This window comes from Monosiga brevicollis, genomic scaffold (assembly GCF_000002865.3).
Source record: "Monosiga brevicollis MX1 MONBRscaffold_33 genomic scaffold, whole genome shotgun sequence".
In the NCBI taxonomy this organism is placed as follows: domain Eukaryota; class Choanoflagellata; order Craspedida; family Salpingoecidae; genus Monosiga; species Monosiga brevicollis.
Genome location: NW_001865070.1, coordinates 162,212 through 186,637, shown reverse-complemented (window position 1 = coordinate 186,637; position 24,426 = coordinate 162,212). Strand labels below are relative to the sequence as shown.

Genomic DNA, 24,426 nt, shown 5'->3' with positions numbered 1-24,426 from the left:
TTGATGGAGTCGATTACCACGAGTCGAGTTTTTCCACCCTAGGCTTCGCACAATTTTTACGAGGTTTGCACTAAAGATCATCGTGAGCTTCACTCTCCGAGCCTAGAGGTTGCAGGCCAAAGCTGTGGGGTGGCAATTCACACAAAACAATAGATCAGATTAAAGAAAAATAAAACGACGAGGAACAGACGGTGAGAGACATCGGGAATGCAAGCAGGAAGCAATCAACCAAAGATGGCCTCAAAGAGCGGGACAACGAACGTTTTCATCAGGCTGTTCTTGGCGGACATGCAGTCAAGGTCATGTTGAATTTGCTCGAAATGCTCCTCCAACTGATTGCGCTGCGGATGCCAGTGCAACTTGTCGAGACAAATGCGAAGCACCTCTTGCACCTCTGGTCGCTTATCGGCTTGACTGGAAATGTAAGCGCGTGTCCAGGTCAGCCATGCGATATTCTCGACCCCCGTCCAACTCGGCTGGATGCTACGAGTTGTAGGTAAAGTGATGAAACGCAACGTACCGGGATAACAACGCCGACTCGGTGCTGTCGTCAACAGTGGCGACAAGCTTGGGCAAGAGCTCCAGCGCCAGTATAACCAGTCGCGCGTCTCCCGAATATTGAATCTGTCATAGACCGAGAGATGCCCAGGCAATGAGATGAACGATACATGCTCGAGTACGCGGTGAACCAGCACAAAGCTCAAAGCAGACCGCGCACCAGCCACAGTAAGCAGGACTTGAGCCGCAACTTTTGAACCTTGAGCGAATCCAAAGCTAGTCCAACACATGGCAACAAAAACCATCCCATAAGAGCCCGCTTCAAATGGTGCCAAGCGACGTCATGTTCGCGGGAAAGAATGCACACTGGTAGCTATTTTCTGTTTCGTTTCTTTTCTCTCTCTCTCTCCCTCTTTTTTTTTTTTTTTTTCCTCTCTCTTCTTTGTTGATCTGCAGGATCAGCCACTCACCGCGCAGCGCTTCCAAGCGTACGCTGACATTGCTATCCTGCTCGAGCGCCGTCAGCAAGGCATCAATAACCTTTGGCGTGGGTGATTCCAGCGTGCCCAACGCCTAAAGCAGAGACGCAGGTGAAGATGACTTTCTGCGCCACCGTCGCTGAGCGAACGTAACAGTGCAAATACATGAACAAGGCTTCTTACCTTACACGCGGCCAGGCGTACGTTGCTGTACTCATCCTTGAGAGCGTGAACGACATGATCCAGTAATCGCGAGTTCACGTGGCGGAGCTTGCCGAGGCGGCGGAGAGCGGCAAGCCTGGTGCGCTCGGTGGCCGCACTCAAGCGTCGAGACAATTCTTCGTGCACCATATGCCCGTAGTCGCGCTCCACCAAAGCAGCGCACGCAGCATCTTGCACCTGCGTACCACGTGTCACCCGGTACACGGTGGACGTCCAGCAGCGGCGAACACAATAGGCCGTGAGGAATAGCCGGATCAAAATAGTTGGCGCTTCATCAAGAGCCTACCGCTTCGTTTTCGTCCTCCCAGAGCAAAGTGCTGAGGCAGGTAAAGATATCTTGCGTGTAATAAGTCACAAGTAAATGCACCAGTTCGACCGCTGCTCGTCGCCGGAGTGCATCGTGATCTGTCAGCATTTGCGTAATCATGCCCCTATTGTTCAGACGATGCGTGAAAATTACGACGCAGGGGCAGTTGCTGCGAGACCCAGCGGTTGTGAGTCCTGGCCGCACATACAAAATCATGGGGTCGTCATCCATAACGTGCTGCAGCAACGCCAGCGCCACGGTCCGTTGCTGGTCATCACCAAGTGTGTAGCGGTCAATCAATTGCTCTGCGACCTGTCCACCCACGCGACCGATGCTGGCGAGGGCACAACTCGCAGCCCATACGAAATCAGGGTTGCCATTTTGTAACCCTTCTTCCAACACCTCTTGCGCTTGAGTGATGGCTGGGCCTAGATGGCATACCAACGTCAGGGCAGCCTCGCGCCGCACGTTGATTGAACTGCGATGGACGAGGCCGTGACATTGAAAGAAGAATGGACAAATGAGACGACGTGGAGTGGTGTGCGCCGGAGATCTCAAGTGCTCGTCTGCAAATGCCAACAGCCTGTAAGAAACAAGAAGGGGCTCAAGAGAGGCGCACCTGTCGTTTAACAGGGCCTTGAGGCGATTCAAGATGGCAGGTGGGGGCAAAGGCCGTCGCTTAGTGGCATGGTAAGTGCCCTGGTGCATGCAAGCTGCATTGGCTCGCACAAAGTCACTCGAATCGGCCAGGTCAGCCAGCGCCTGTCGCGAACCCAAGTGAGGTCGAGCGGGATAGAAATGCAAGGGGCGACCTGGCAACGATTGGATTGGAGGGACGGTACCTCCGCCGCCGTGTTCTCATCCCATTGAACGACGTCACGATATTTTTGCCGGATGGGGATCGCTCCTGGGGCCGGCAGCCGAGCCGCTTCGCTTGCAGTGGCACTCGGTGGTGGTTGGCTCCGGGCCTTGCTCTGCGCGCGCCGGCCGGACTTGTTCGTTGCGTTGCGCGTCCTTGCCAGTGAGGCAGAAGCTGGTGCCAATGAAGCGCTTGACTTGGCGCTGGCAGATCGGTCAACGTGGCCCAAGCCAGTGTCGGAGTGATGGACATCGATGCGATGCCGAAGCAAATAGGCCTGCCACAGTCGGCGCCATTCCTGGGCAGCTAGCGATTCTGATCCCACATGCTCGTCAGCCGATATGGAATCGGCGGGACCCGTGGCAAAGCGGAGATGGCGTGGCCCCGCTGAAGTGCTGGGGTCACCTTCGGGGAGGGGCGCAAACCCCGGACGAGCAAACAAGCGACGCTGCTCGGCGCGAGTCAGGGAAGCAAGAAAAGCTCGATCGCGCCGCTTGATCGTTGGAGGCTGCTGATCGCTCGCGCGAGCGGAGATGGCTGGCAAAACAGCTGACATATCTTCCTCGCGACCCCGCCGCCAGAGCTCTCGCGAAGCACCTGCGCAAGGCGCAACAAGGCAAGATGAGTGGCGCCTGACCGCACAGGATGAAAGCCACCACCCATCCAGCTAAAACTCGTGCCCTTCCTCACGTTCCGAGCGCAACCCCGACTCACCCGTCTCGCGCGGTGCCACGGGAACATGCCGGCTAAACAACCGGGTGGTCAGCCCCGCTGTACTGGGCAGGGCTGACTCACGACTGCCGCCGGGCGTCGTCATGGCGTCTATGCGATAGTGTAACAAATTCACACTTGAATCTGGTCTAAAATAACATTGGCCTCTTTAATATTTACCTATCCTTTTGTTTTTTTGGGGTTTTGCGCGCTCTCTCTCTCTCTAAATCTCTCTCTCTCTCAAACTCTCTCTCACTCTCGGTCGAGCTGTCGGTAGCGGGTGGTGGTGATGGCGAGCTACACGTTTGGCGATGCTCCCACCGGGATGTTGGAGGTGCATTCCATTCCTTCGTCATGGTCAAAGCAAACGTATGTACTCATGTGCCGGGTGTGGAGGAGGAGGACGTGGGAGCGGCAACCGCGAAGGAGCTCTCACATTTGAGCTCAATTTGAAATGATGGACCTGCGGATCACCCCTCCTTGCGTGTCTCGGTCTTGGCTGTGGGCTTGTGTAGGACCACGGTGGACGCCGATACACAAACCTCAGCTGTGCTGAGACAAGATGCTGCGGCTACCACGACGAGCTGCGATCGCCGCAGTCAACAGGTCAGCCAGCCAGAGACTACGGCTTGCTCGTGCTCAACCCCCAGGCGGACTTTCGCTCACAGGTCCACTGCTGGGTGCAACAGGTGCAAACAGACGCAGCAACCGAGCCGGATGATGTTTCACAGCAAGTTTTTCGCTTTCAAGGCAGTGATGATTCACCGGTAAGGCAGCAGCCGGTGCCCTTGCTAATTTTGTCAATGGGTTGGCAGCTCGACCTCTCATGAGCCTTTGGCGTGGTCCGATTGCAGGAAGTCCTACAGTTCCTACGAGCCACCGTTCCCCGTATGCTTCAAAACCTGCAGCGCAACGCTCAGTCATATGCCTTTGATGGTAGGCTCAGCGTGCCAGCCGACTGCTGCCAACCGCACGCCGCTGCTTTTGTCTCACGCACCCCAATCCCTATCCCCCTCAATCTAACCTCCCCCAACAAACCCCATGCAGGATACAGAGTGGAGTCGGAAGCAGATTCTCGGGACACCAAAGTGGAGATGGATCTGAGTGATTTACGCTTTGGCCGAGAGGAGCAATGTCTTGCCGTAGACTTTTGCTCCACAGGCGGTGTGGTGGCGGTTGCTTATGGCCGAACCGATTACGAAGACTGGTGGACTCAAACTTCAAATATTTGCTTGGTCTGTTTCCAACAGCTGCTAGCCTGACAGGACTTGCCATGCTTCTTGATACTTTGTATCTCTTTGATGCGAGTGGGCGGAGGCGCTCACGGTCGGTGCTTTGACCGTTCCTGTGCCTCTTGCAGTGGAGCCTGGATCGCCAGATCAATGTACACAAGGCTTCACAGACACTTGAACTGCGGGTGAGCATCCGCCAAGGATCATGGCGCGCAGCGATGCCCGTCTGCCATCTCGTTGCACCGCACCAGAGGTGACTGGGCAACTATGCTGACATACCATCGCCTTCCTGATCCATCGTAGTCGTGCGCAAGCTGTCTGGCTTTCCATCCCGAGCGCCCGGCTTGGTTGGCTGCCGGGCTGCTGATTGGAGACATTGTGCTCATGGACACGGGTCGACAAGGTGGTGGCTTTATCATGGCTACCTCCAACTTTGATGACTCCCATTGTGAGCCGGTAGCGGCCCTACGATGGCTCTCACCAGGCGGTGATCTAGTCTCCTCTGTTCGAGGTGGGCGTAAGTCCGAGCCACAGGTCAGTCCGTTTCCCACTCCTCTGCTAGTAACGAAACCTCGCACATTCGCGCTCGTCTAGTTGAGGTTGGCTTCGATTTTGAGTAATTCCGATTAATTGTTTCCGCTTGCAGCTGCTAAGTGCAGCACCAGATGGCGTCATTACTCGCTGGAGCATTGTCAAGCAAAAGAACCAAAACTTTCTCGACACGACGCAGCGCGATGAAGTTGACGAAGAGCTTTATGGGGCTGCCGAAACACACGTCATGACCCGTCTCCAAAAGTGAGCCCTCTGAACCCACGGATCGGCACGACCACTGAAGCGATGCGCGACCATTCGGGCTGATTGATTACTCAACCCTCTGATTGCTCTACAACTAATCCTCACGATGTTTCTTGACAGATTCTCGCTAACGCTGCAAGACGTACCTCGCTACCACTTGGCGTCTACACGTGTGGCTCGTACCACGGCCTACGGCAGTGAGTCAGATGGCGTTTGTGGCTTGAAGCCCACCTCATATTTTTTTCCCTCCCGCCCGCCTTGAGCCAGAGTCCTCTCACCGCCTACCTCATGGATCGCAATGTCCCAGTTACGGCCTTGGCGCAAGCTTATGACCAGCTTGAGGATGGCGTGGTTGCAAGCGAGTCTGGCTATCTTGTGCGCGTAGTGCTGGAGCGCAACGATGATGCCCCTACCACCGAAGTCTCGCCGGCCGTCTTCTCCTACCAACCTCACTTAGGACCTTGCTATGCCGTCGCCACCTGCCCCTTTGTGCACAAGCTGTTTCTCACCGCCTCCACCGATGGTACTGCCCACATCTACTCGCGCTTCCAGGTGAGACGCTGCTCCACCTGGCTAGCGATGCTTCTCTCCCGATTGTTTCGCCGTGGCCCTTCCTGTGCAGATCCCGCCTGAAGGCACAAGGGCTTCGTATTTGAACCTTTGTTTTACACCTCGCTGGTATTCATGGCGCGGCTGGGATGTGTGCATTGCTGGCTCTGCGCATGAATAGGCAGAGCCAATTCTCCGGTTTGCGCCACAGTGCGGCGCCTTGTTAGCGGCTGCGTGGCTCGCAGGACATCCGGGCATGTTCGTCGTTGGTACTGAGGACGGCCATCTTTTGGTGTATGACCTCATGGTAAGCACTGCGGCTTGCATCACCAGTATCTTCTTCTTCTGCTCCCCTCGTTGTGCCTTGGCCCCCCGTGGTTCCCTGACTCAAACGTGTCTGGCTTTTCGGGTACGTGAACAATATAGATGAGCACGGTACGATACACGGAAAAGATCCCACTCGGCGACAAACCTATTCGACACGTTCAACCCAACGTCCGGCGACCCCAAGTCGTTGCCGCTGCCTGTGACAATGGCCATGCCTACATCGTCCGCCTGCGGGCACCTGATACGACGCGTGAAATCGCCGACTTCGCTCGCCTCATTACCAAGCTATCCGACTGACCAACCAGAAATCAAATACGGATGTAGACTGTAGTGGATGTTAATTTGCCCTTCCATTCTCTCTCTCTCTCTCTCTCTCTCTCTCTCTCTCTCTCTCTCTCTCTCTCTCTTTCTCTCTCTTTCTCTCTCTCTCTCTCGTTCTCTTTCACTGTAAGGTGCGTGCTTGCGCGCAAAGCCTGCCATGAAAGTCGTCGCATTTTATTATAGCCGTGTGCGATGGCAGAACCCTTGCTTGTCCCGAATATAATGTACATTTGCCATTTCGGTAGCGCACGCACTGGAAAGCAGTAATCGATTGTGCACATAAACGCTTCGAGTCTGCATCGGCGTGCGCACCAAGCCTGAACGAGCGAGACTGAGCACGTATGCAAGCCAATTGTCCGCACATTGTGGAGAAGCCGTTAACTGGGTCGGCAATGTACACACGAGCCCTTGTTGCTTTACTGCTCAAAAAAAAAAAAAAATGATTTCTCACTCGGATCCGCCGCTGCGGTCTGTGACCACAACCCGATGATGCGAGCGAGCGAGCTGAACAATCGTGTCGAGCTCGCCACGCAGCGTCTCGTACCGGAAGGCGCAGCGCACGTTGGGCAGGTTGGTCCGGCTAGTAAAAAAGCAGTACAAGCGAGTGAGTGAGACAGACGGCGAGCCAAGAACAAGCACGGCGGATGCTAAGCCAGCACGCGTACGTAATGTCGTTGCCCGTGGGACCAGGCAGTCGCCAGCTACCGCCCAACCACTTGGATTTAAAGGCGGCCGGGAAGCCTGACATCTTGACCGAGTTGACACACAGCTCGGCCATGTCGGTGGGCGACAGCTTGAACACCTACAAACGGCAACATGGCGACTGATGTGAGCACAGACGCACGCCGAGGACAAGTGTGGCAGCCACTGACGCAGAGTACATTTGGACCAAACAACCAAACAAATGGCCACCAGGTGGACACAAAAATTACCTGGGAGGCGACTGAATATTCCTCAATCAAGGGCTCGCGCGTGAAGTGGAATTGCAGCGGATCATCTGTGCCCCCATGCCAAGATCAATGCCATGTCCGGAGGTGGTGAGAGCGTGTTGCTTGAACGCGTTTCTGTCGGCGACAGTGATTGTAGAGCAATGAAGGAAATAGGGCATCAGGCATACCGCTGGAGATGGACACGTTCATGCCAATGCAGAAAAAGTCGTGGAAGGGGTTGCGGTGGTCTACGTCAAATACACGCGCATCAAACAGGTTGAGTCAGGCACGACGTCGGGGTGGTGTGTGCGACGGTGTAACGCTCTGCAAGAAGAAAATGCCGTACATTGCAAGAAGAGGCTGTTGTTGCTGAGCGGCGAGATGCACAGGCCAATTTGAGCCAGGTAATAGAGATATTGCAGTGCTGGCATCTGTGACGGATCCAAGCAGGCGTGAGAACAATGCGCAAGCAGCAGCAGCAACTAAAGCCGGTGAACAAACCTTGCGAAGACGGATGCCGTGGGAAATGTTCTCGCACAGCAAGAAACCGGTAGCTATTTGTAGGCACGAGTATGCCAAATCGACGTGGGCGGTGAGACAAGTGTGGCAATTTACAAAAGCCGCAAAGTACCATCACGATGTTAACAAAGAAGAAAGCATAAACATACCAAGATGCTCAACGGGCCCTGCTTCGCCGCAGTGGGGGCGCAGCGTGAAGGTGTTGAGGCCGCGATCTTGACGGTACTGTTGTGTGAGTTTAAAAAAAAAAGAAAAAAAAAAAAGCGTGAGCAAGCCATGATGAGAGCCGGGTCCAGACAATTCCCAGTTCCTCAGTTTGAGAACCCAATAACTGACCTTGTTGAGCACGCTGATGTTGGCATACATGTAGTACAGCCTATATCAAGTCATGAGAGGGAGCAAGCGGGTCTCACGCCAGTGAGTGTATGAAAGCTACCGGATACGGGCCAAGAGGGTACAAGTGACACACCAGTACGAGTAGCTGGGGTTGTTGGTGTCGTTCCATTGCTCGGGAAGTGGAGACCTGGAGCCGTCCACGCGCCAATTGAGAAAGGACGCTTGCACACACACACACACACACACACACACACACACACACACACACACACACACACACACACACACACACACACACACACACACACACACACTGGCCCAGGTGGCTCTCCTCTGAGAGTAAAATACATGCAGGCAGGCAACCTACGTGGCAGTGTGCGGGATGGGCTCGGGCTTGGATTCATCATCCACGCTGTCAAAGCCAACCACATGCTCCAGGAGAGCGGCCAGCTGTGGGTTGGAGCTCGGGTCCTTGGAGACCTCAAAGAGGGGTCGGAAAATGTTGTCCAAAACCTCGGAAAAGGTGTTGATCTGACCCGCCGACTTGTACACGTGGCTGCCAACAGCCAGGAAAGGGCAGGCGGGCGGGCGGGCGTGAGGCCAGATGAGTTGCACGTCTGCGCTCATTTATTTGCACATGCCCGGGCATGGGGGAGGGCACCAAGGATGGCCAGAGGGCGTACTAGAGGCGAGGCACTTGAATGAGCCAGCGGACGTTATCCGATGCCACGTTGCTGTTGCAGAACCAAGCGCCCAGCTTGTTCCACTCGTGGGCAGAGCGGCCGTAGATTGACACACGGTATTCGGCCTAACCGATGAGAATTGGCGTTTGTGAGACATTGAAGAACCGGTTCATAGCATATGAGCCAGACTTCAAGCTAGACCAAAGATCAGTACCGCCTTGAATTATTTAACATACCATTTGATACTTGGAATCCTCGAGGTCGTCAATGACCTGGCGAACGAGCTCCCCAAAGTAGCTTCCGCCAATCTGGCGTCACAAACCGTCAGGAGAAGAGGCGATCAACATGTTTGGTAAACACGACAAAAGGTGACATTTGCAAACAAGCGCCGCGATGCTGTCCGAGCTGTGTGCTTGCACGCGCAAGTTAAACACAAAGACGTGCGCCAACCTTGTTGTTGGTCTTGAGGAAAATCTCACGCAAGCGCGACTCGCCAATGGGCTATGGAAGATGAAAGCAACTCTCGATCAGCATGGCGAGTTGTCACAGGGCACACGTGCACCAAGGCGCAGCACCAACGACGAGCGTACGTTGTACTTGAGGTTGAACTTGTCAAAGCGATGAAAGGTGTTGCGATCAGCATGCATGTCCAAGGTATCAATGGAGAGATCGTAGGCCGTCAGCCGCAAGCTGCACAGCGTCAAAAGCAGCAGGTAAGCGAACATGGCTGCAAGTGTCAACACACCATGGTGCAGGACTGGACAGGGAGGAAAAGGCGGGTCTCAGTGCTGTCCATGTGAACAATACCACGCACCTCTCAAAGACCTCCTGCAGAGTGAGGTCCTTGCCATCACGATGGATGACAACCTCGTTGGGTGAGGTTTTCAACTTGTGCTACGCGTGTTCAACGGCGTCATATCACCATGAGCCAAAAGCGTCCAGCCAGGAAGAAAAGGGCGCCCAAGTGCCCGGCGGGATGAAAGCGGGTCCAGGACAGACCTTGATGAAGCGCAGGAGGTGCTTTTGGTTCATGCAGGAGGAGAGATGAACGTGGGTGTCCACCTTGCGCACGTTGTAAAAGTCACGGTGGGGCACCGCTTTTTGCTCGGCTGTGCGCAAGAGTAGCAAGAACCAGCAATGTGGTGAGGCGAATGAAAACAGGATTGCAATGCATGGCAAGCAGGTAGATTGAGGGGCGCACCAGACTCCTCCGTCTCGTTCAAGAGCGTATGAAGGCGGAATTTCTCCTGCAAGTACTGTGCACAAGGCCAATCATGGAGCATTAGGCAGGTTCAATGGCAAAGTTTTGATGATGGCCAGGTGCAGGCCCTCAGCCCGCTGACTGCTTACCGAAAGACGCTGGAAGGCAAAGGACTTGGTGGGGCCGTCGTTGACGACCGCCAAAAGATGGTAAAGATCGCGCAGGTAGATGCGGGCCGCTACAAATGCCGACCAAAAACAGCCATGAGAAGGCCAGCGCCGCACTGAGCCTCGCGTGTTTCCTCATTGGGGTGTCCGTGCAAGACTCGCGAAACGTACAAACGTATTTGTAGAGGGAATGACGCACGCCGTCCACATCGGCCATTACGTTGAAGACGCCATCCACCTGCAAGGACGACAGACGGTGGACGTCAGAGGGGAGCACGGATGCACAAAAGAATGGCAGCGGGAACGAAGGCAGCTCGAATATTGAGAATTACCATTTCAAATTGCTCAGTGCCAGCCTGCACAATGCTTTGGCGTTGAGCCTGAGAGGCCAAGGGCTGGTCGTTGGACGACACGGTGCGCACCTAATCAATCCTCAGACGCATGAGCTGGGCCTTGCCTGATTTCTGAAGAATGCCTGGGTGCAAGTGAGTATTGTCGTGGTGGACTTACCCGCTCGCTGGCTGGCATGGAGAACTTGACGTCACCGCCACCAACGTGAGTCTTCAAGAGATCCCGATCCTGATGCAAAAGCTGGCGGAGGTACTCGGGGGTCTCTTGCTCCGAACGGAACATGTATTTGTCACGCATGCGGAGAGCCTTGAAAATGACTGCGCCAATGTCGCTGGACTCGAGGTCATGCTATTATGGGGGGAAAATGAAAGGGGGAGCAACCATTGGGTGAAAAAAAGTGAACCCGAAAGAGCCATGGTAGGTGCATGTTGACGTTGGGGGGCCAAGAGACTCACGTATTCGGTGTGCGTGGTAAGCACACGACGGTAGTCAATGCCATGACAGGTGTAGGTGCCGCTGGAAGAGTCGCCGCCGTCACCGCCAAAGTTGGAGACTGGCGTTGTGAGCTCTGTCTCACCAGGAATACTACGCGTCGGGGACGCCGTGGCATCTAAAGGAATTTTGCCAGGATGGCCCACGTGAGAAGGATAACAAGGGCGAGTCGAGTTGAAGAGCTGAAGAGCAAAGAGACGAACCGGCACGACGGGCAAGGAGCCAGGCGGCTTCGGCTTTCTTGATGTCGCGCTCCTCGTTGATGGTGTAGCGCGCATCACCATACACTGAGGGCACGGGCAAGGCCACCTCGAGCTCCTTGTCATCCGGCTCTGAATCCTGAGAAAAAGGAGAAAATGGTTTCATGCTGTCAGAGAGCGACGAAGCATCCAGAAGGGAAAGGTACAAGGAGAAGTGAAGAACCAAAGCGCAATTGCTCGCTCAAACAAGCGTAGACAGGGAAAGAAACAAGAGCTGGGAGAAGAAAAAAAAAGCATCGCACCGAGTCGGAATGGTATTCGCGCTTGAGCACGTCAGCCAGCGTCAGCTGCTGGGGCTCGTTGCCAGCCACGGCGCCGCGCGCAAATCTACAAGAAGCCGGCAGCCAACAGCATCGACATGGCCAACCGTCAGTCAATGCTTGGGAAAAAAAAAGTTTCCATTTATGGGGACGGGGCAGGGGCACGCGGTACAACGCACGATGCACGGCTACTGGACCCGGCCTCATGGTTGGGGTCAATGTCAAGCAGCTCAATGAGAGGCAGGGTGGTTTGACCACCCGGGGCACCTGCTTCAAGAGTGGAAGAGGTGGTGGAGGCGGCCAGCGGGTCGTTGCGCGCGCCGGCGGTTGAGCCCATGGCGTCCTCAGCCATCTTGAGTGTGACTTGTCTCTTTGCTCAAAGAACGGTTGCAGAAACCACAAAAAAAAAAAAAAAAAAAAGCTGAGGGGCACCAGTCATAGAGTATAGAGAGGGACCGAGGCAAAAAAGAGAGGAGCCGAGGCAAAAAACATGAGTTTGAGCCAAGAGCAGGGCGAATATAAAAGGGTCAGCAATCTGGCAGGCAAACTTGTCCAGAGTGCGATTCGGCGTGGCGGAGCCACTGCTCGGTTACGTAACAAGCATCGCAGACGTACCAGATGGAAAGCAGTCCAAGCTTGCAAGGTCTTCAGGCGATACCTGGTCCAAAGGAAATTGACAGACCGGACATACGCAGCAATAGCAGGGGCGGGACAGAGGGGGTCAGTCTGCACAAGGAGCGACGGTCCGCCAGCCGCCGGAAGCAAGACAGAGAGAGAAGAGAGAGAGAAGACGGCTCAAACACAGCACCAAAAATGCATTGAAAAACGCGGTGCCATCAGAAAAAGAGTGCGCGCCAGGTCCACACGAGGTCCAACCATGACCGCGCGGTCATGGTATCAAGGCGTATCCAGTGGTACAAACGAGGTTGGCGCTGCCATTTGTCTTCAACACTGTCTTACCTGAAGAAGAAGAAGAAGAAGAAGAAGAAGAAGAAGAAGAAGAAGAAGAAGAAGAAGAAGAAGAAAGAAAATGCCAAGCACATGTTTACTTTTACTCTTGTGCCTGTTGGTGGGGTTGGGACGGCTGTTGTTGTTGTTGTTGTTGCTGTCAGGGCTATATCCTTCTAAAAAAAAAACAACAAGGTATTATACTGCCTGGACTTGACTTTGTTATCAATTGCTGTTGCTGCTGCTGCCAACAGCCAGGCGCTGCCCCGGCGGCGCTGCCCTTTCCAAGCCTGGGCTTTCTTCAATCAGTACGCTTGCGCAACCGCGCTGCTCCCTCTCACGCATACGCACACCTTTGCATGTAACTTGAGTGTGGTTACCTCGCCTCGTGTGTGTGACGCTATACGTGTAATTCAACTTTGTAGTTGTCTGCTGCCGTGTGGCCGCCATGCTGCTCAGGTGTGGAAGCAGAAAATATTGCAGTAACGCTTACTCTATCTGACAAATGGTTCTGACAAAGGCTCTGTTATTGTCTGACAATCTGACAATTAAGGGTGGACGATGGAGCTGCGTTCGTGATGACGGATTCGGCAGTCGAGGTGCCGCCGGTGTGGCAGAGTGCGGGCTTGGATGGCTTGGCCCGTGAGTCCTACTGGCGTCGGCACCGTAGCGAGGCGGGAGGGAATTATGCACGTGGCTGTGCCTTTGCGCCAGACGGTTCCTGCCTGGCTGTGAACACGGCTGATGCTGCCGTACACGTCTTTAATGTGCCTGAGGATCTTTTGCAAGGGTCAGGAGAAGAGCCTATTCGGTCGCCTGAGGGCACACAGCCTGGGCCCGCCGCGCCCGTGTTTAGCGTACATGAGGCCGAGCTCATCTATGATTTTGCCTGGTACCCGCTCCTGCAATCGGATTTTCCCGAGACCTGTCTTCTCTTCACGGCCTGTCGGGATACGACCGTGCATAGCTGGGATGCCTTTGATGGCAGCCTCGTGGCCAGCTACCGCAACTATGACCAGTACGATGCCATCACCGGTTGCCATAGCCTGGGCTTGACCGCCGATGGACATCGTTTGGTCTGTGGTTTGGACACTCTGGTGCACGTCTTTGACGTTGCCGTGCCTGGGCGCGCCTACGGCAAGCGAAAGACGTATCGTCGCCGCGCTGGTTGCCGCGGCATCATCTCTGCCATTGCTCCGTTCACCGAAGACCCTCATCGTGTGGCCTTGGGCGCCTATGGTGGAGGGGCCAGCATTATGGACTTGCGCACCGCCGATACTGCGCACGACTGGCGCCTGTCTCGCGGCGTCACCGACCTGCGAGTCGCAGCAGACGACCTCACCGTCCTAGTTGGTCTTCGGGCCTGCCCTGATGTGCTCCACTTTGACCTCCGACAACCAGGGCAGCCTGTGCAGCGCCTTCAACGCACACTTGCCAGCAATCAAAAGCTTCAGCTCGCTCTAGCTGACCAAGGACGCATCGGCGTTTCCGGGGGCCAGGACGGGTGTCTTTACACTTGGGACCTGCACACTGCTCGTCGCCGAGTCGACCAGGCTCTTGGCACCCCAACAAACCTGAATGAACCCGCTGAGGCCCCACCTGCACCCTCGGTGACTCGACACTTGAGTGACACGGCCATTAATGGTGTGTCGGTACACCCGTGGGCCCCGCTCGTGGCCGTGGCCACGGGCCAACGCTCTTTTGCGCTCCCCATGGAAGATGACGCCGGGCCCGACCATCCATCTGTACAAACCGCATCGCCCGATGCCAAAACTCCAAGACTCGAGCCATTAGCTGCAGAATCAGCCGTCCACAATGCGCAGCACCGCATCAACTGTGCGGCCATCTACAGCTTTCCTCAAGTCTGCTCCCCTGCCCTGAGCGAGCAGAGCTAGCCGAAACCTGTGCCGACCGTGGCTGCTGCCGTCACTCACCCTAATCATCCCTTGTTGAGTCCAGCGCGCTTTGCGCGATACATTTCTGTTTGTCTTCTAGCACACGCCCTAACCCCAATGGGCATCGGACTAGAATCAGTATCGCCCGACAGACACCAGCTCTTTTTAATTCATCAGATCAATTTTTTTTTTCGTTTTTTTTCCAAAAGCATTCGTCAGACTTTTTTTAACGTGTGCAACACATTTCTCTCTCTCTCTCTGTCTCTCTCTCTCTCTCTCTCTCTCTCTCTCTCTCTCTCTCTCTCTAAATCTCTCTCTCTAAATCTCTCTCTCTCTCTCTCTCTCTCTCTTTTTCATATTTTTTTCGAATTGGCATCAGCTGAAAGCGGAAAGGACCTCTTGAGCTCTTGAGCTCACGTTTAGCTGGGAGACCGACGAACAGCACTGTCGACCAGACTGTTGGCGTCAACGCACGGCTGCAGGCGCACGTGTTGAACCAGGTTCAAGGAGCTCGGGCGTGTCAAGTCGAGTGGGACTCGCATTGCACCTCATTGCTGTCGGGCGCGACAAATTGTGATCTGGAGCCATGACGCTGTCGACAAACTTCCTGACGCTCATGGTGCGTTGGCTGCTGGCGCCCAACCTTGTGGGGTGCATCATGAGAACCTAGCGCGGGGCATGTTGTTTGGTTTTCAAAAGCTTGGACTGGGCCGTGCCATGAAGCTTGTCATTGCCGCTTCGAGCTCGTTGTCTTGCCCTGTCCTCTTTGTCTCCGTTTGCAATTCCAGCGCGCCAGATTCACACGCGTTTGCTCGGCATTCAACCTAGGCGGGCCTGGTAGTCGGTGGTTATGGTGGCGTGTACCTGGCTCAAAACTGTGATGTGAGTGGACGCTTACGCTACTCCCATTTGCCACAACAAAAGCTTCAACCTGTGCCTCATTCAGTGACGCTGCTCCACTGCTCAGGTCCCCCGCGTCAAAGTCGTCGTGGAAGAGCTCATGGCTCGGGCGCAGGATGAGGCCGAAAAGCGTGCCAAATAATCACAGGCACGATGCTCGCTTTTGCGCGTGTCCCTGAGGACAAACTTTGTTAATCTGTGTTGCCTTTGCCCGCTTGAAGATGGTAGCCACCTAAGACACGAGTCATGTGCGTAATCTCGCATCGGGCTGGAGCAGTGTGCATATATGCTCGAGGGCTGGCTCGTGTCTGATTTGTTCCTTTTCCTTGCTTGTTATCACGTACACAATTGCAATGCTACCACCCTTGAGAGTTTTCCACTTGCCCTTACCGCAAAGCTCAAGAATTATGCCAAAAGAAGAGGAGAAGGGCGATTGTGTGCGATTGCGAACAGAAAAGCCAAAGTGACACGACGAAATCACGCAGATCAACAAACAAAACACGTCATGTTTAGGGCTCCATACGCTTGGGGTCGCGGGGGAAGAGTGAGGTCTTGCGGATGTTGGGCAGCCCCAAAAAGAGCATCACAACACGCTCCATGCCCACACCACCGCCGGCATGGGGTGGGCAGCCATATCGAAAGGCGTCAATGTACGCCTTGATCTCGTCCAGAGACAGGCCGTGCGCAGTGGCACGCTCCTCCAGCAACGCTGGGTCGTGGATGCGCTGTGCACCCGACATGATCTCCTCACCACGCATCATCAAATCATAGGAATTGCTGTACGCCTGAGTGCACGGAGAACAACCGAGCCAGATGCGACGAATGTGGGTCAGATACGGTGTATTCAAGCAAGAACATCGGCAATGCTTCCATCCAAGATTAAGCACCCTCAAGCCACGTTGCAGTCCTAGCGCAGGCAAGCAACAGTAAATTCTTGACATACCGGGTTCTTGGCATCGGGCATGGTGTAAAAGGGGCGGATGTTCAGGGGGAACTTGTCCAGGATGTAGAAATCGGTGTCATACTAAAAGCCGCAGGAAAAGCAGAGCGGGGTGAGTGTAGGTATCAACAACAAGCAACCAGGCGGTTAACTCTGGTGAAAACGGTTGAATCACACCTTTTCCTTCACGAGACGGCCGAGAAGCTTCTCTTGAGGTGTGCTGATGTCATCAAAATCACCAATGACCTCGCCAGCCTCACGCAGCATGGCAATACCCTCGGGCCACTCCAGGCGCAGCCTATATCAAAACACAGGATCAGTGAGCAGGGTCTCGCGGGCATTGTCAAAGTGAGAGCCTGGTACCCGTGGAGGAGGGGGGGGGGCGGAAGACGTGGGGGAAAAGGCAAGATTAAAAAAAAACAAAAAAAACTCGTCCACAGGCGTACGTGGGCTCGAGCCATTTGAAGGGCTCGCGGTTGAATTGCTTGTTGACCATGGCGATTTCGTGGCCAAACTTCTCGGTCAGGCCCTTGAAGATGGACACAAAGAGACGGTCGACAACGTCAAGGACCTCATGGTAGTGCTCGTAAAAGGCCATCTCAAAGTCCATGCCCGTAAACTCGGTCAAATGACGATGCGTGTTGGAATCTTCTGCGCGGAACACGGGACCAATCTCAAAGACGCGCTCGAAATCGGCGGCGATGGCCATCTGCTTGTATAGCTGGGGTGACTGCGCCAAAAAGGCAGGCGAGCCAAAGTACTCCAGCTTGAACACCCTACGCAAAGCCATGCGCGCCATTTGTGAGATGTCGCAGCCGAGGCTCAACGATGGTGAAGGCACCAGGGATCCACGACCAAAGCCCACACTTACGTGGAGCCGCTTTCGGACGCCGCACCAATGATCTTGGGCGAGTGAATTTCAGTGAAGCCCTCGCCGAGGAGGAAGTTGCGGAAGAGAGCGCCCACACCCGACTGCAAGATGGACCAGCAACAGCAAGGCATCAACATCAGCTTGAGCACGAGATGCGTGGAGCAAAAACTTTTTGGCCATCTGCCCAGCTCAGAGGGTGTCAACGTCGAGTGTACCACGCACCTGGAGCTTAAAAATGGCCTGGTTCGGCTCGGCGCGGAGGTCAAGGATGCGGTTATCCAGACGAACATCCTGGCCCACGGCCATGGGATCGTTCTCACCACGCGCAGCATCCTCGATCTGCAGGGGCAGCGACGGCAAAGCCGACGTCACCACGAAACACTGTGGTATGGTAGGTAGAGCAGTGCAGAAAGATCAGGTGAGCATGACATGCGGCCCGTGCATCAGGTCTGAATGAGCGAGACTCACCGCCTTGCCCTTGATCTCGACGTCGCGCTGGGTGCAGCTCTCGACGGGAGTGGCAGGCTCAGTGACGGTGCCCACAATGTTGACAATGGATTCGGGGTTCAGCCTACACTCGATGAGAAGAACGTCAGGTCCCGCATACCCAAAGGGGGTTAAAAAAAAAAAAAAAAAAAAAAAAGGAAGGACCTGTGGAATGGACAGCACTGACTTTTCGATGAACTTGATCATGGCCTTGGAGATGGTGGCGTTTTCCTCAAAGACCACCTGCACGGTGTGCGTGCGCTGGCGCAGCGTCACAAAAGCCAAACGACCTAGCGATTGAGCGAGGGTGGTGAGGGGGTCAAACGCGTAGTATCAACACATCATTGCTGACATCAACTCGACGCTCGAAGCGAAACCACCAAGGCTAGCTGCCAGGGCTAATGCACAGAGTGTCGGCAAAGAGCTTACCAGTGACACGCTTGGAGTGGACACGTGCACGGAGAGTCACTTCATTGTTGGCCAGCGCAGGCACCAGGTTCTGGATTTGAGTGTAAACGGTGTCTATTTGAAAAAAAAACGACGAGGCCGGGAAAAGCTGGGTCAGAAACGGAAGATCTCGAGCGCTGCAGGCGACAAAAGCCAAGCCTTGACTGGATCTAAACACAAAACATGGGCACCCGAGCAAATCAGACGACGCACCAGAGCGTTCCGTGGATTGGATAAGGGCAAGGTTGCCGTACAAGTCCTGGGACTGATCATCAGCCAAGTCGGCCGCCTAGCACAACGTGAGTTAGGTGTGTAAGTCAACATCCAGACATATTATACTTGTCATGGGTCATGGGATATGCAAAGACAAGGCGCGGTTCTTGTTGGTAGCGAGAATAGTACCGACCTGCTTCTTCACGGCCGCCTCGTTGCGAGCAGCAATACGAGCAGCCTTATCACCCTTGGCGGCCTTCTTGGCATCCTTGGCAGCCTTTTTTGCGGCCTTGCGAGCTTCCTTCTCGCTGTAGTCGCGTCACCAGGCCGCGTGAGAAATGGGGTCGACCACGGGGTCAACGTCAGGGTCAGCAACCAGTGGTCAATGCCGGGCTCAACAGGAGTAGATAAAATGCGAGTGAAAACTCTTTCGGGCAAACGCACGGATCGACGGGGCCAGCAGGTGTCGCCGCTGCCGGCGCAGCCTTCTTCTTCTTCTCCTGCTTTGCGGGTGCAGGATAATCCTTGCCGGTCACCTCCTTGAACTTGTTTTTGAGATTGAGGAGCTCAGCGACGGCAGCCTAAGATTAACCGTGGAACGGAATGAGACCACAGGCATCAGACGAGAGACCACGCACGGGCCCAAATCCAGAGATATGTCAGCATGCCCAAGAGCTGAACACACACCTTGACCTGGTCTTCTGGGGCTTTGCTGGACTTGAGATCGCGGACGACCTCACCCTGTTTTTGCGCCTGCGCAAGCAGAGCGTTGCCCTAGTATCACGCAAGTAGAGGAGGGAGGAGAATGGGCAGCCCAGGCAAGATGCGAGTCAAGACGACCGTGATGATCAAGGATGGCCTCGAACATTTGCCCTGCATGATGGCAGCGCCTACCTCTGTGCCGTAATCGGCCATGGCGGTGGGTAAAGAATGAGAAAGTCAAAAAAAAAAAGGGGACAATGTCGTGTCAGCAAGTCCAAAAAAAAATTATGAATCGGCAAGTAGACGTGACAAGATGGCAGCGGCTACTACGAGTTGGCGAGCGCGTGATATTGGCCAATCATCAAAAGCCATGCAGGAGAAAAAAAAATGAGTGCGCTGCTGTCAATGCACAACGGGCCAGAAGCGAGACAGAAGAGACCCCGAAAAAAAAGGGGAGAGATAACTCAGTGCAGTCAAGGACAGGCGGCGGGAGGGACGAGGGGAGATCAGTGGGGGCCGCGAGGCAAGAGCCGCAAGTTCGAAGAAACGACATGACAGCAGGCAGTGGCCGAAAAAAAAAAATTACACAACAGGTGATGTCGTGGGAGAGCAGTGCAAGAGCTGAGATGGGACCTGAGACGTGAGCCGGCCGCAGCGCAGCAGTGTCAAAGCAACCGCCTCAAGCAAGCCCGCGTCACCCCATCTCCCGTTGCCGAGCTAGCTATCATCTCAACGCTGCCCTTTGAGCCATCGCGCTTGACACCACCAACAACAGACACGCACACGCTCACACACACAGCCCAACAACACAAGACACCGAACAGGAGATGGACGCCCAGTGAACGCACTGACCCCCGGCACACACACACACACACACACACACAAGCCAACGCTCGATACACACACACACATATCTCGGAGATGGGAAGATATAGCGGCTGCCCTTTCACACACACGCTCACACACACACACACTGATTGAGAGAGACGTGTTCGTACCTCTGCAAGGAAACAAAAGGTGTTACAGGGTCACATGGTCTCTCTCTCTCTCTCTCTCTCTCTCTCTCTCTCTCTCTCTCTCTCGTTCATTACCAAATAGTATTGCTGACATTTTGACTGGGACTGCTTGCGCAAGAGGTTCAGTCTCTACAGAGACTGAAAGACTTGGACTGTGTTGATGTATCACATGTCAGCATGTTTTCTCGAATAGTTTATGGCCCAATATCAGTAGTTATTGCAGAACGCAATACAAAATATATGCAAGTTTATGTATAAGATAAATAGGTTGATGCTTGCGGCGTGGCTGTGGAGTTTTTGCACCACAAGCCGTGTGGGGAACGAGGACATACGACCAGTGACACGATGCATCAAACACGCGCGCCGCGCTTGGGCAGCGCACGGCTGGCCATGGCTCGGGCGCTGGTTCCGTGGCTGGCTCTGTTGGCGCTGGTGGGTTTGGGGGTGGAGGCGCGGCAACGGGCAACGGTTGAAATGACTGCAGACTTGTGCTGGAACGCCGAGACGGGGGCCATGAAGGTGCGCCCAGGTGCCAATGGCACCGCATGCGGGGTCGGAGAGCAACCGTTCAAGAACATGGGTGCCAACATTTATGACCTCTTTTGGTCCGCCTGGAACACAAATCCGGCCCAAGGCAACTTGACCACGTCCCTCATGGCCCTACAAGACGCCAAGGCCTACAACATGACCCTAATCCGAGCCTTTGCCGCTCCTTTTGTCCAGATCCCTTGGCTGCGCATGACCGAGGCCGAGCGTGCTGCACACTTTGATGCCATTACCCCCATCATCGCCGAAGCAGAAGCCCTGCACCTGCACCTTGTTCCTTCCCTTGGCTATGGCTGTGCCGATGCTTCCAAACCCTGCAACCCGGCCACCCTCTACAACGAAACCTACAGGGCCTTCATCACCGACAGCAGCTCCCAGAGCCAGCGCTCCATCTTCCAATACGGCAAGGACTTTGTCACGCGCTTCCGTGCCAGCCCCGCCATTGCTTTCTGGGAGCTGGGCAACGAGCTCAACCTGGACATGGATGGCTGTGGCTACTGTGCCGACGAGAGCTGCTTCTTCAACACCAGCGAGGGCATGACCTTTGCCCGTGCCTATCGCGATGCCCTGTTGTCCGTGGACGACTCGCGCAGCATCAACACGGGCTTTGCCGCCCCGCGCTCCCACGCCTACCACGCTAGCCTACTGCCCCAGGGCTGCCTGTCCGGCACTGCCCCGGCCCTGGATAGCCTGGAAGAGACGGGCCTCATGCTTGAGACCTACAGCGATGGCTTCGACTTTGTCACCTTTCACTACTACGGTTGTCGCTCAGGAAACAGCCCATATGCCTGGTGTAACCTGTCCGCGCCCGAACCTGTCAGCCGCGGCGACGTGACTGTCTTCATCTTGGCTGCCCAGACCGCCGCCAGCCTTCACAAGGTGACCTACGCCGGCGAGTATGGTGCCACCAACAGCCCCGAAGCCACCGATGGTTACAACAGCACCCAGTCCCAAGGCTTTGAGTATGCCGAAGCTGCCATGGCTGAAATCATGTACTCTTCGGTCAGTGCCCAGAGTGTCGCTTTCTTTTGTGGCATTCACCCCTCTCCCGTGTTCCACCGCTCTACATTACACGTCTCTCCCTTCGAGGCCCGTTCTCTTTCTCGTCTTTTCCTCCCCGCATTTTGCCCTCCCGCCTTCCTGTGCATTCTTTTTTTTTTTTTTTTTTTTTTTTTTATGCTTCCCGTGCGCTTGCCGGAGGGGGCTCACATGATAAAACAAGAAAAACACGGGTCACAAGGACATTGTTGGCCACCACCGCTGATCACAGCTATTGGTCAACTCCTCACTCACTAATCTCTCCTCCCGCTTGCTAGATTGCCATCTCAACCATTTGGGCGTTTGAGTGCCCTTCCCACAATGACCAGCCCAACTGGTGCTTACACCCGGGCGTCAGTAGCCACCAAAACGGAACGCACTTGATCTTGACGCAGATGCAGCTCAACAATTACCGCCTCAATCGCAACCCCACCGCCATCATCAACACTACAACAAACCGTCACTACTTGCCGCTGGCCGAGCCCAACGGACCCGCTTGTCTAGATGGGAGCCCGTACGTCTTCTACTATCGACAGGGTGACCCGACCAAGTGGATCTTCAATATTCAGGGCGGAGGCTGGTCCATGTCACCGTACGATAGCTACCAACGTTCCTCCACCTTCTTGGGCTCGAGCACGTTTTCCACGCCCACCTTTGACCTGAATGTCTTTGGGCCGCACTTTTTTGACTTTTCCTACATCTTTATGCCCTGTGCGTGGCTTCCTCGCTCAGATGTTTGTTCTCTTTGCATCAACCACGTGCCTGTGGAGCTCACGCCCTTGCATCTCGATGCACCGCATGTCCTGCAATGCCCATGCTATAGACTGCGATGGAGCCAGCTTCACCGGCTTTCGTCCCGGCCCCACGCCCGTTGGAAATCTGCCACCGCTGTACCCATACCATGACCCTTCGCCTGCCAATGCCACCATCTATGTGCGCGGGCGTGCCAATCTCGAGGCAACCGTGGCTTATGTGCAGGAACATTTCCTTCAGGGAGCCAGCGTGGCCGAGCTTATGGTCACGGGGGGCTCAGCAGGCGGGCTGAGCACGGTGATTCACACCGACTACATTGCCGACACCCTTGGAGCAAAAAAGGCTGTGGCTTTGCCAAACGCCGGTGTGTGTCATGTACCCACGAGCCTTGCAATTAAATGTCTGCCCAAGTTTTCCCTGCTGTGTCTCGTGCGCCGTTTCGTGTGTTGTGTCCTCTTGTTGCCTTGCAGACTGCGTTTGGATTGGGTTGAGAGAGGCTCACTGGACGTTGGCTGAAACACCGTAGGCTTTTTCTTGAACCACAGCGTGGCCTGTCAGCAGGAGATTGGTCAGAACTGCAACTACACGGATCTCATTAAGGAGATGGTCCAGTTTCACAACTCGACCCCGGGTCTGGACGCCTCGTGCTTGGCTGCCTATGGCGAAGAGTCTGCGTACGCTTGTGCCATGAGCCCCAGTGCTCTGCCCCACGTGCAACGCCCCGCATTTTTGGAGCAGAGCAAGTTTGATCACTGGCAATTGTGGCAAGAGGATGGTGTGCCCTGCGTCACGCAACAGGCCTATACGCCACCGTGGAACGCGGTCACCCCAACCTGCAACGCAAGCGAGACGCAAATGATTCAAGCATATGGAAAGGAGTTTATGCAGCAATTCACCACGGCTTTAACGACGCCCAACCAAGCACCGCGTGCTGCCTTTCTGTCCAGCTGCGTCATGCATGGGCTGGACTGGTACCTGGCGGACGTGGACCACCGCAATCTGCAGACAGCCTACACCCTGTGGTATCTGTACCACGACAACGCCAACGTGACGATGGACAACAACTACATGTGGATTGAAGATTTGGCTACCCCGCGCGCCAACAGTCCCTTGGCCTGCGCCCCCTTTTTCTTCACGACGAGTGACGAAGAGTGAGACCGGCCTCAAGCGGGGCGAACCCGCGTACAACACAGAAGAATAGTTGAACAACAATTTAGCCAGCTAATGATGATACTTTTGATCGTTTCTTGGGACGGGCGCCGCTCGCGAGCAAGGACAAGAGCTAGAGGCAAGCGACTGAGGAGAGGACAAAACAGAATAACACGCAAAAATGGCAGACCGCCGACCAACAGGCTTGAGATCGAGGGCAGGACACAACTCGCATCGACACGCTGGGTACACCGCGAGACAGATAGGGGGAGCGCGGACAGGAGTCGGGCACACAAAGCAAAAACATGCAGTTGAAGAAGAGGAAAAAAAAAAAAGAAAAGAGCACCTAGCAACGAGCCAGAGAACGCAAGGGATGGGCACCGCGCGGCGGTGGGGCGGAAGCGAAGGGGGCAATGGTGGGGCAGGTACAACGGAGAAGCCTAGGCAGATTGCTGGAGTGACGATGGTGCACCGGCTTGCATGCAGTCCCAGTAGGCGTTGCACTTTTCATGGGGTGCCCATTCGGCTTTGGCCTTGTAATGGCGATATGTTCCGACGGCGTCAATGACGGCCACTTGGGGTGGCACGCCGCCTTGAGGGGCATCGGATGAAGAGGAGCAGCAGGCTAGTGAGGAGCAAGAAGATGCGGCACGGTTTGGGTCAAGAGCTGGCAGATAGTTGACGAGTAGGGGCATGAATTACCAGCATTGCGCGGTTGGTCCCGTTGCGAGCCGATTGGATCGGCACCGATGCTCTCCTTGAGGAGTGCCAGCTTGGCCCTGCGCAGAATGGCCGAGACGGCAAAAAATCAGAGGAAATGCAGGCGTGGGACGGCCTGGCCGTGGGTGTTTGGTGTGGGAGAGCAAGGTTGTGAAGTGAATACATGGACGGACAACATACGCGGCTTGAGCCCGCTCGGTGGCTTGAGCTTGGCGCATGCGGTCGCGAGAAGCGCGCATCTGTTCGAGGCGGGCATTGAGGTCAGCGACAACGACGCGCTGCTGGTCCAGCTCGTCGAGGCAGC

General features: G+C 55.1%; 6 protein-coding genes across 6 annotated transcripts; 3 read left to right on the top strand and 3 right to left on the bottom strand.

Annotated features, from left to right (window-relative positions):
- Nucleotides 1-224: 224 nt before the first annotated feature.
- On the bottom strand, nt 225-3,182 carry MONBRDRAFT_29295 (uncharacterized protein; the record flags this gene model as incomplete). Its single annotated transcript, XM_001749716.1, has 10 exons — nt 225-483; nt 521-624; nt 719-774; nt 969-1,071; nt 1,161-1,376; nt 1,486-1,818; nt 1,948-1,984; nt 2,126-2,268; nt 2,349-2,962; nt 3,080-3,182. 10 exons carry the CDS (start codon nt 3,180-3,182, stop codon nt 225-227), a joined length of 1,968 nt encoding a protein of 655 aa, XP_001749768.1.
- Nucleotides 3,183-3,365: 183 nt separating this feature from the next.
- MONBRDRAFT_29294 (uncharacterized protein) lies at nt 3,366-6,430 on the top strand (the record flags this gene model as incomplete). The annotated part of the gene is made up of 12 exons (XM_001749766.1): nt 3,366-3,445; nt 3,592-3,682; nt 3,745-3,843; nt 3,931-4,012; nt 4,124-4,311; nt 4,437-4,493; nt 4,612-4,842; nt 4,955-5,103; nt 5,224-5,314; nt 5,371-5,655; nt 5,834-6,061; nt 6,311-6,430. The coding sequence occupies 12 exons, from the start codon at nt 3,366-3,368 to the stop codon at nt 6,428-6,430; spliced, it is 1,701 nt and encodes a 566-aa protein (XP_001749818.1).
- Nucleotides 6,431-6,747: 317 nt separating this feature from the next.
- MONBRDRAFT_29293 (uncharacterized protein) lies at nt 6,748-11,850 on the bottom strand (the record flags this gene model as incomplete). The annotated part of the gene is made up of 24 exons (XM_001749715.1): nt 6,748-6,880; nt 6,966-7,102; nt 7,233-7,297; nt 7,418-7,477; nt 7,576-7,660; nt 7,731-7,783; nt 7,898-7,973; nt 8,085-8,124; nt 8,218-8,415; nt 8,452-8,640; nt 8,768-8,892; nt 9,004-9,075; nt 9,218-9,268; nt 9,358-9,457; nt 9,582-9,661; nt 9,767-9,876; nt 9,969-10,023; nt 10,118-10,206; nt 10,307-10,373; nt 10,646-10,834; nt 10,942-11,096; nt 11,182-11,317; nt 11,481-11,565; nt 11,678-11,850. 24 exons carry the CDS (start codon nt 11,848-11,850, stop codon nt 6,748-6,750), a joined length of 2,523 nt encoding a protein of 840 aa, XP_001749767.1.
- Nucleotides 11,851-13,024: 1,174 nt separating this feature from the next.
- MONBRDRAFT_11919 (uncharacterized protein) lies at nt 13,025-14,341 on the top strand (the record flags this gene model as incomplete). The annotated part of the gene is made up of 1 exon (XM_001749765.1): nt 13,025-14,341. One exon carries the CDS (start codon nt 13,025-13,027, stop codon nt 14,339-14,341), a length of 1,317 nt encoding a protein of 438 aa, XP_001749817.1.
- Nucleotides 14,342-15,667: 1,326 nt separating this feature from the next.
- On the bottom strand, nt 15,668-19,227 carry MONBRDRAFT_38870 (uncharacterized protein). The gene is made up of 14 exons (XM_001749714.1): nt 19,093-19,227; nt 18,886-18,972; nt 18,643-18,779; nt 18,392-18,506; nt 18,199-18,274; nt 17,968-18,060; nt 17,726-17,828; nt 17,521-17,623; nt 17,275-17,433; nt 17,053-17,153; nt 16,628-16,957; nt 16,359-16,479; nt 16,185-16,265; nt 15,668-16,026 (listed from the first exon to the last, which is right to left on the bottom strand). The coding sequence occupies exons 1-14, from the start codon at nt 19,111-19,113 to the stop codon at nt 15,751-15,753; spliced, it is 1,803 nt and encodes a 600-aa protein (XP_001749766.1). The 5' UTR covers nt 19,114-19,227; the 3' UTR covers nt 15,668-15,750.
- Nucleotides 19,228-20,306: 1,079 nt separating this feature from the next.
- Nucleotides 20,307-23,408, top strand: MONBRDRAFT_11917 (uncharacterized protein; the record flags this gene model as incomplete). Its single annotated transcript, XM_001749764.1, has 4 exons — nt 20,307-21,464; nt 21,779-22,211; nt 22,324-22,617; nt 22,780-23,408. The coding sequence occupies 4 exons, from the start codon at nt 20,307-20,309 to the stop codon at nt 23,406-23,408; spliced, it is 2,514 nt and encodes an 837-aa protein (XP_001749816.1).
- Between the last annotated feature and the right edge of the window lie 1,018 nt (nt 23,409-24,426).

Excerpts from the sequence above, each read along its gene's own strand:
- MONBRDRAFT_38870 (XM_001749714.1), bottom strand. The coding sequence starts at position 19,113 with ATGGCCGATTACGGCACAGAG. Across the intron at positions 17,154-17,274 it reads AGGCCATTTTTAAGCTCCAG|TCGGGTGTGGGCGCTCTCTT; the intron begins GTGCGTGGTACA and ends TCCATCTTGCAG. Across the intron at positions 16,027-16,184 it reads TGCCCGATGCCAAGAACCCG|GCGTACAGCAATTCCTATGA; the intron begins GTATGTCAAGAA and ends CCGTGCACTCAG.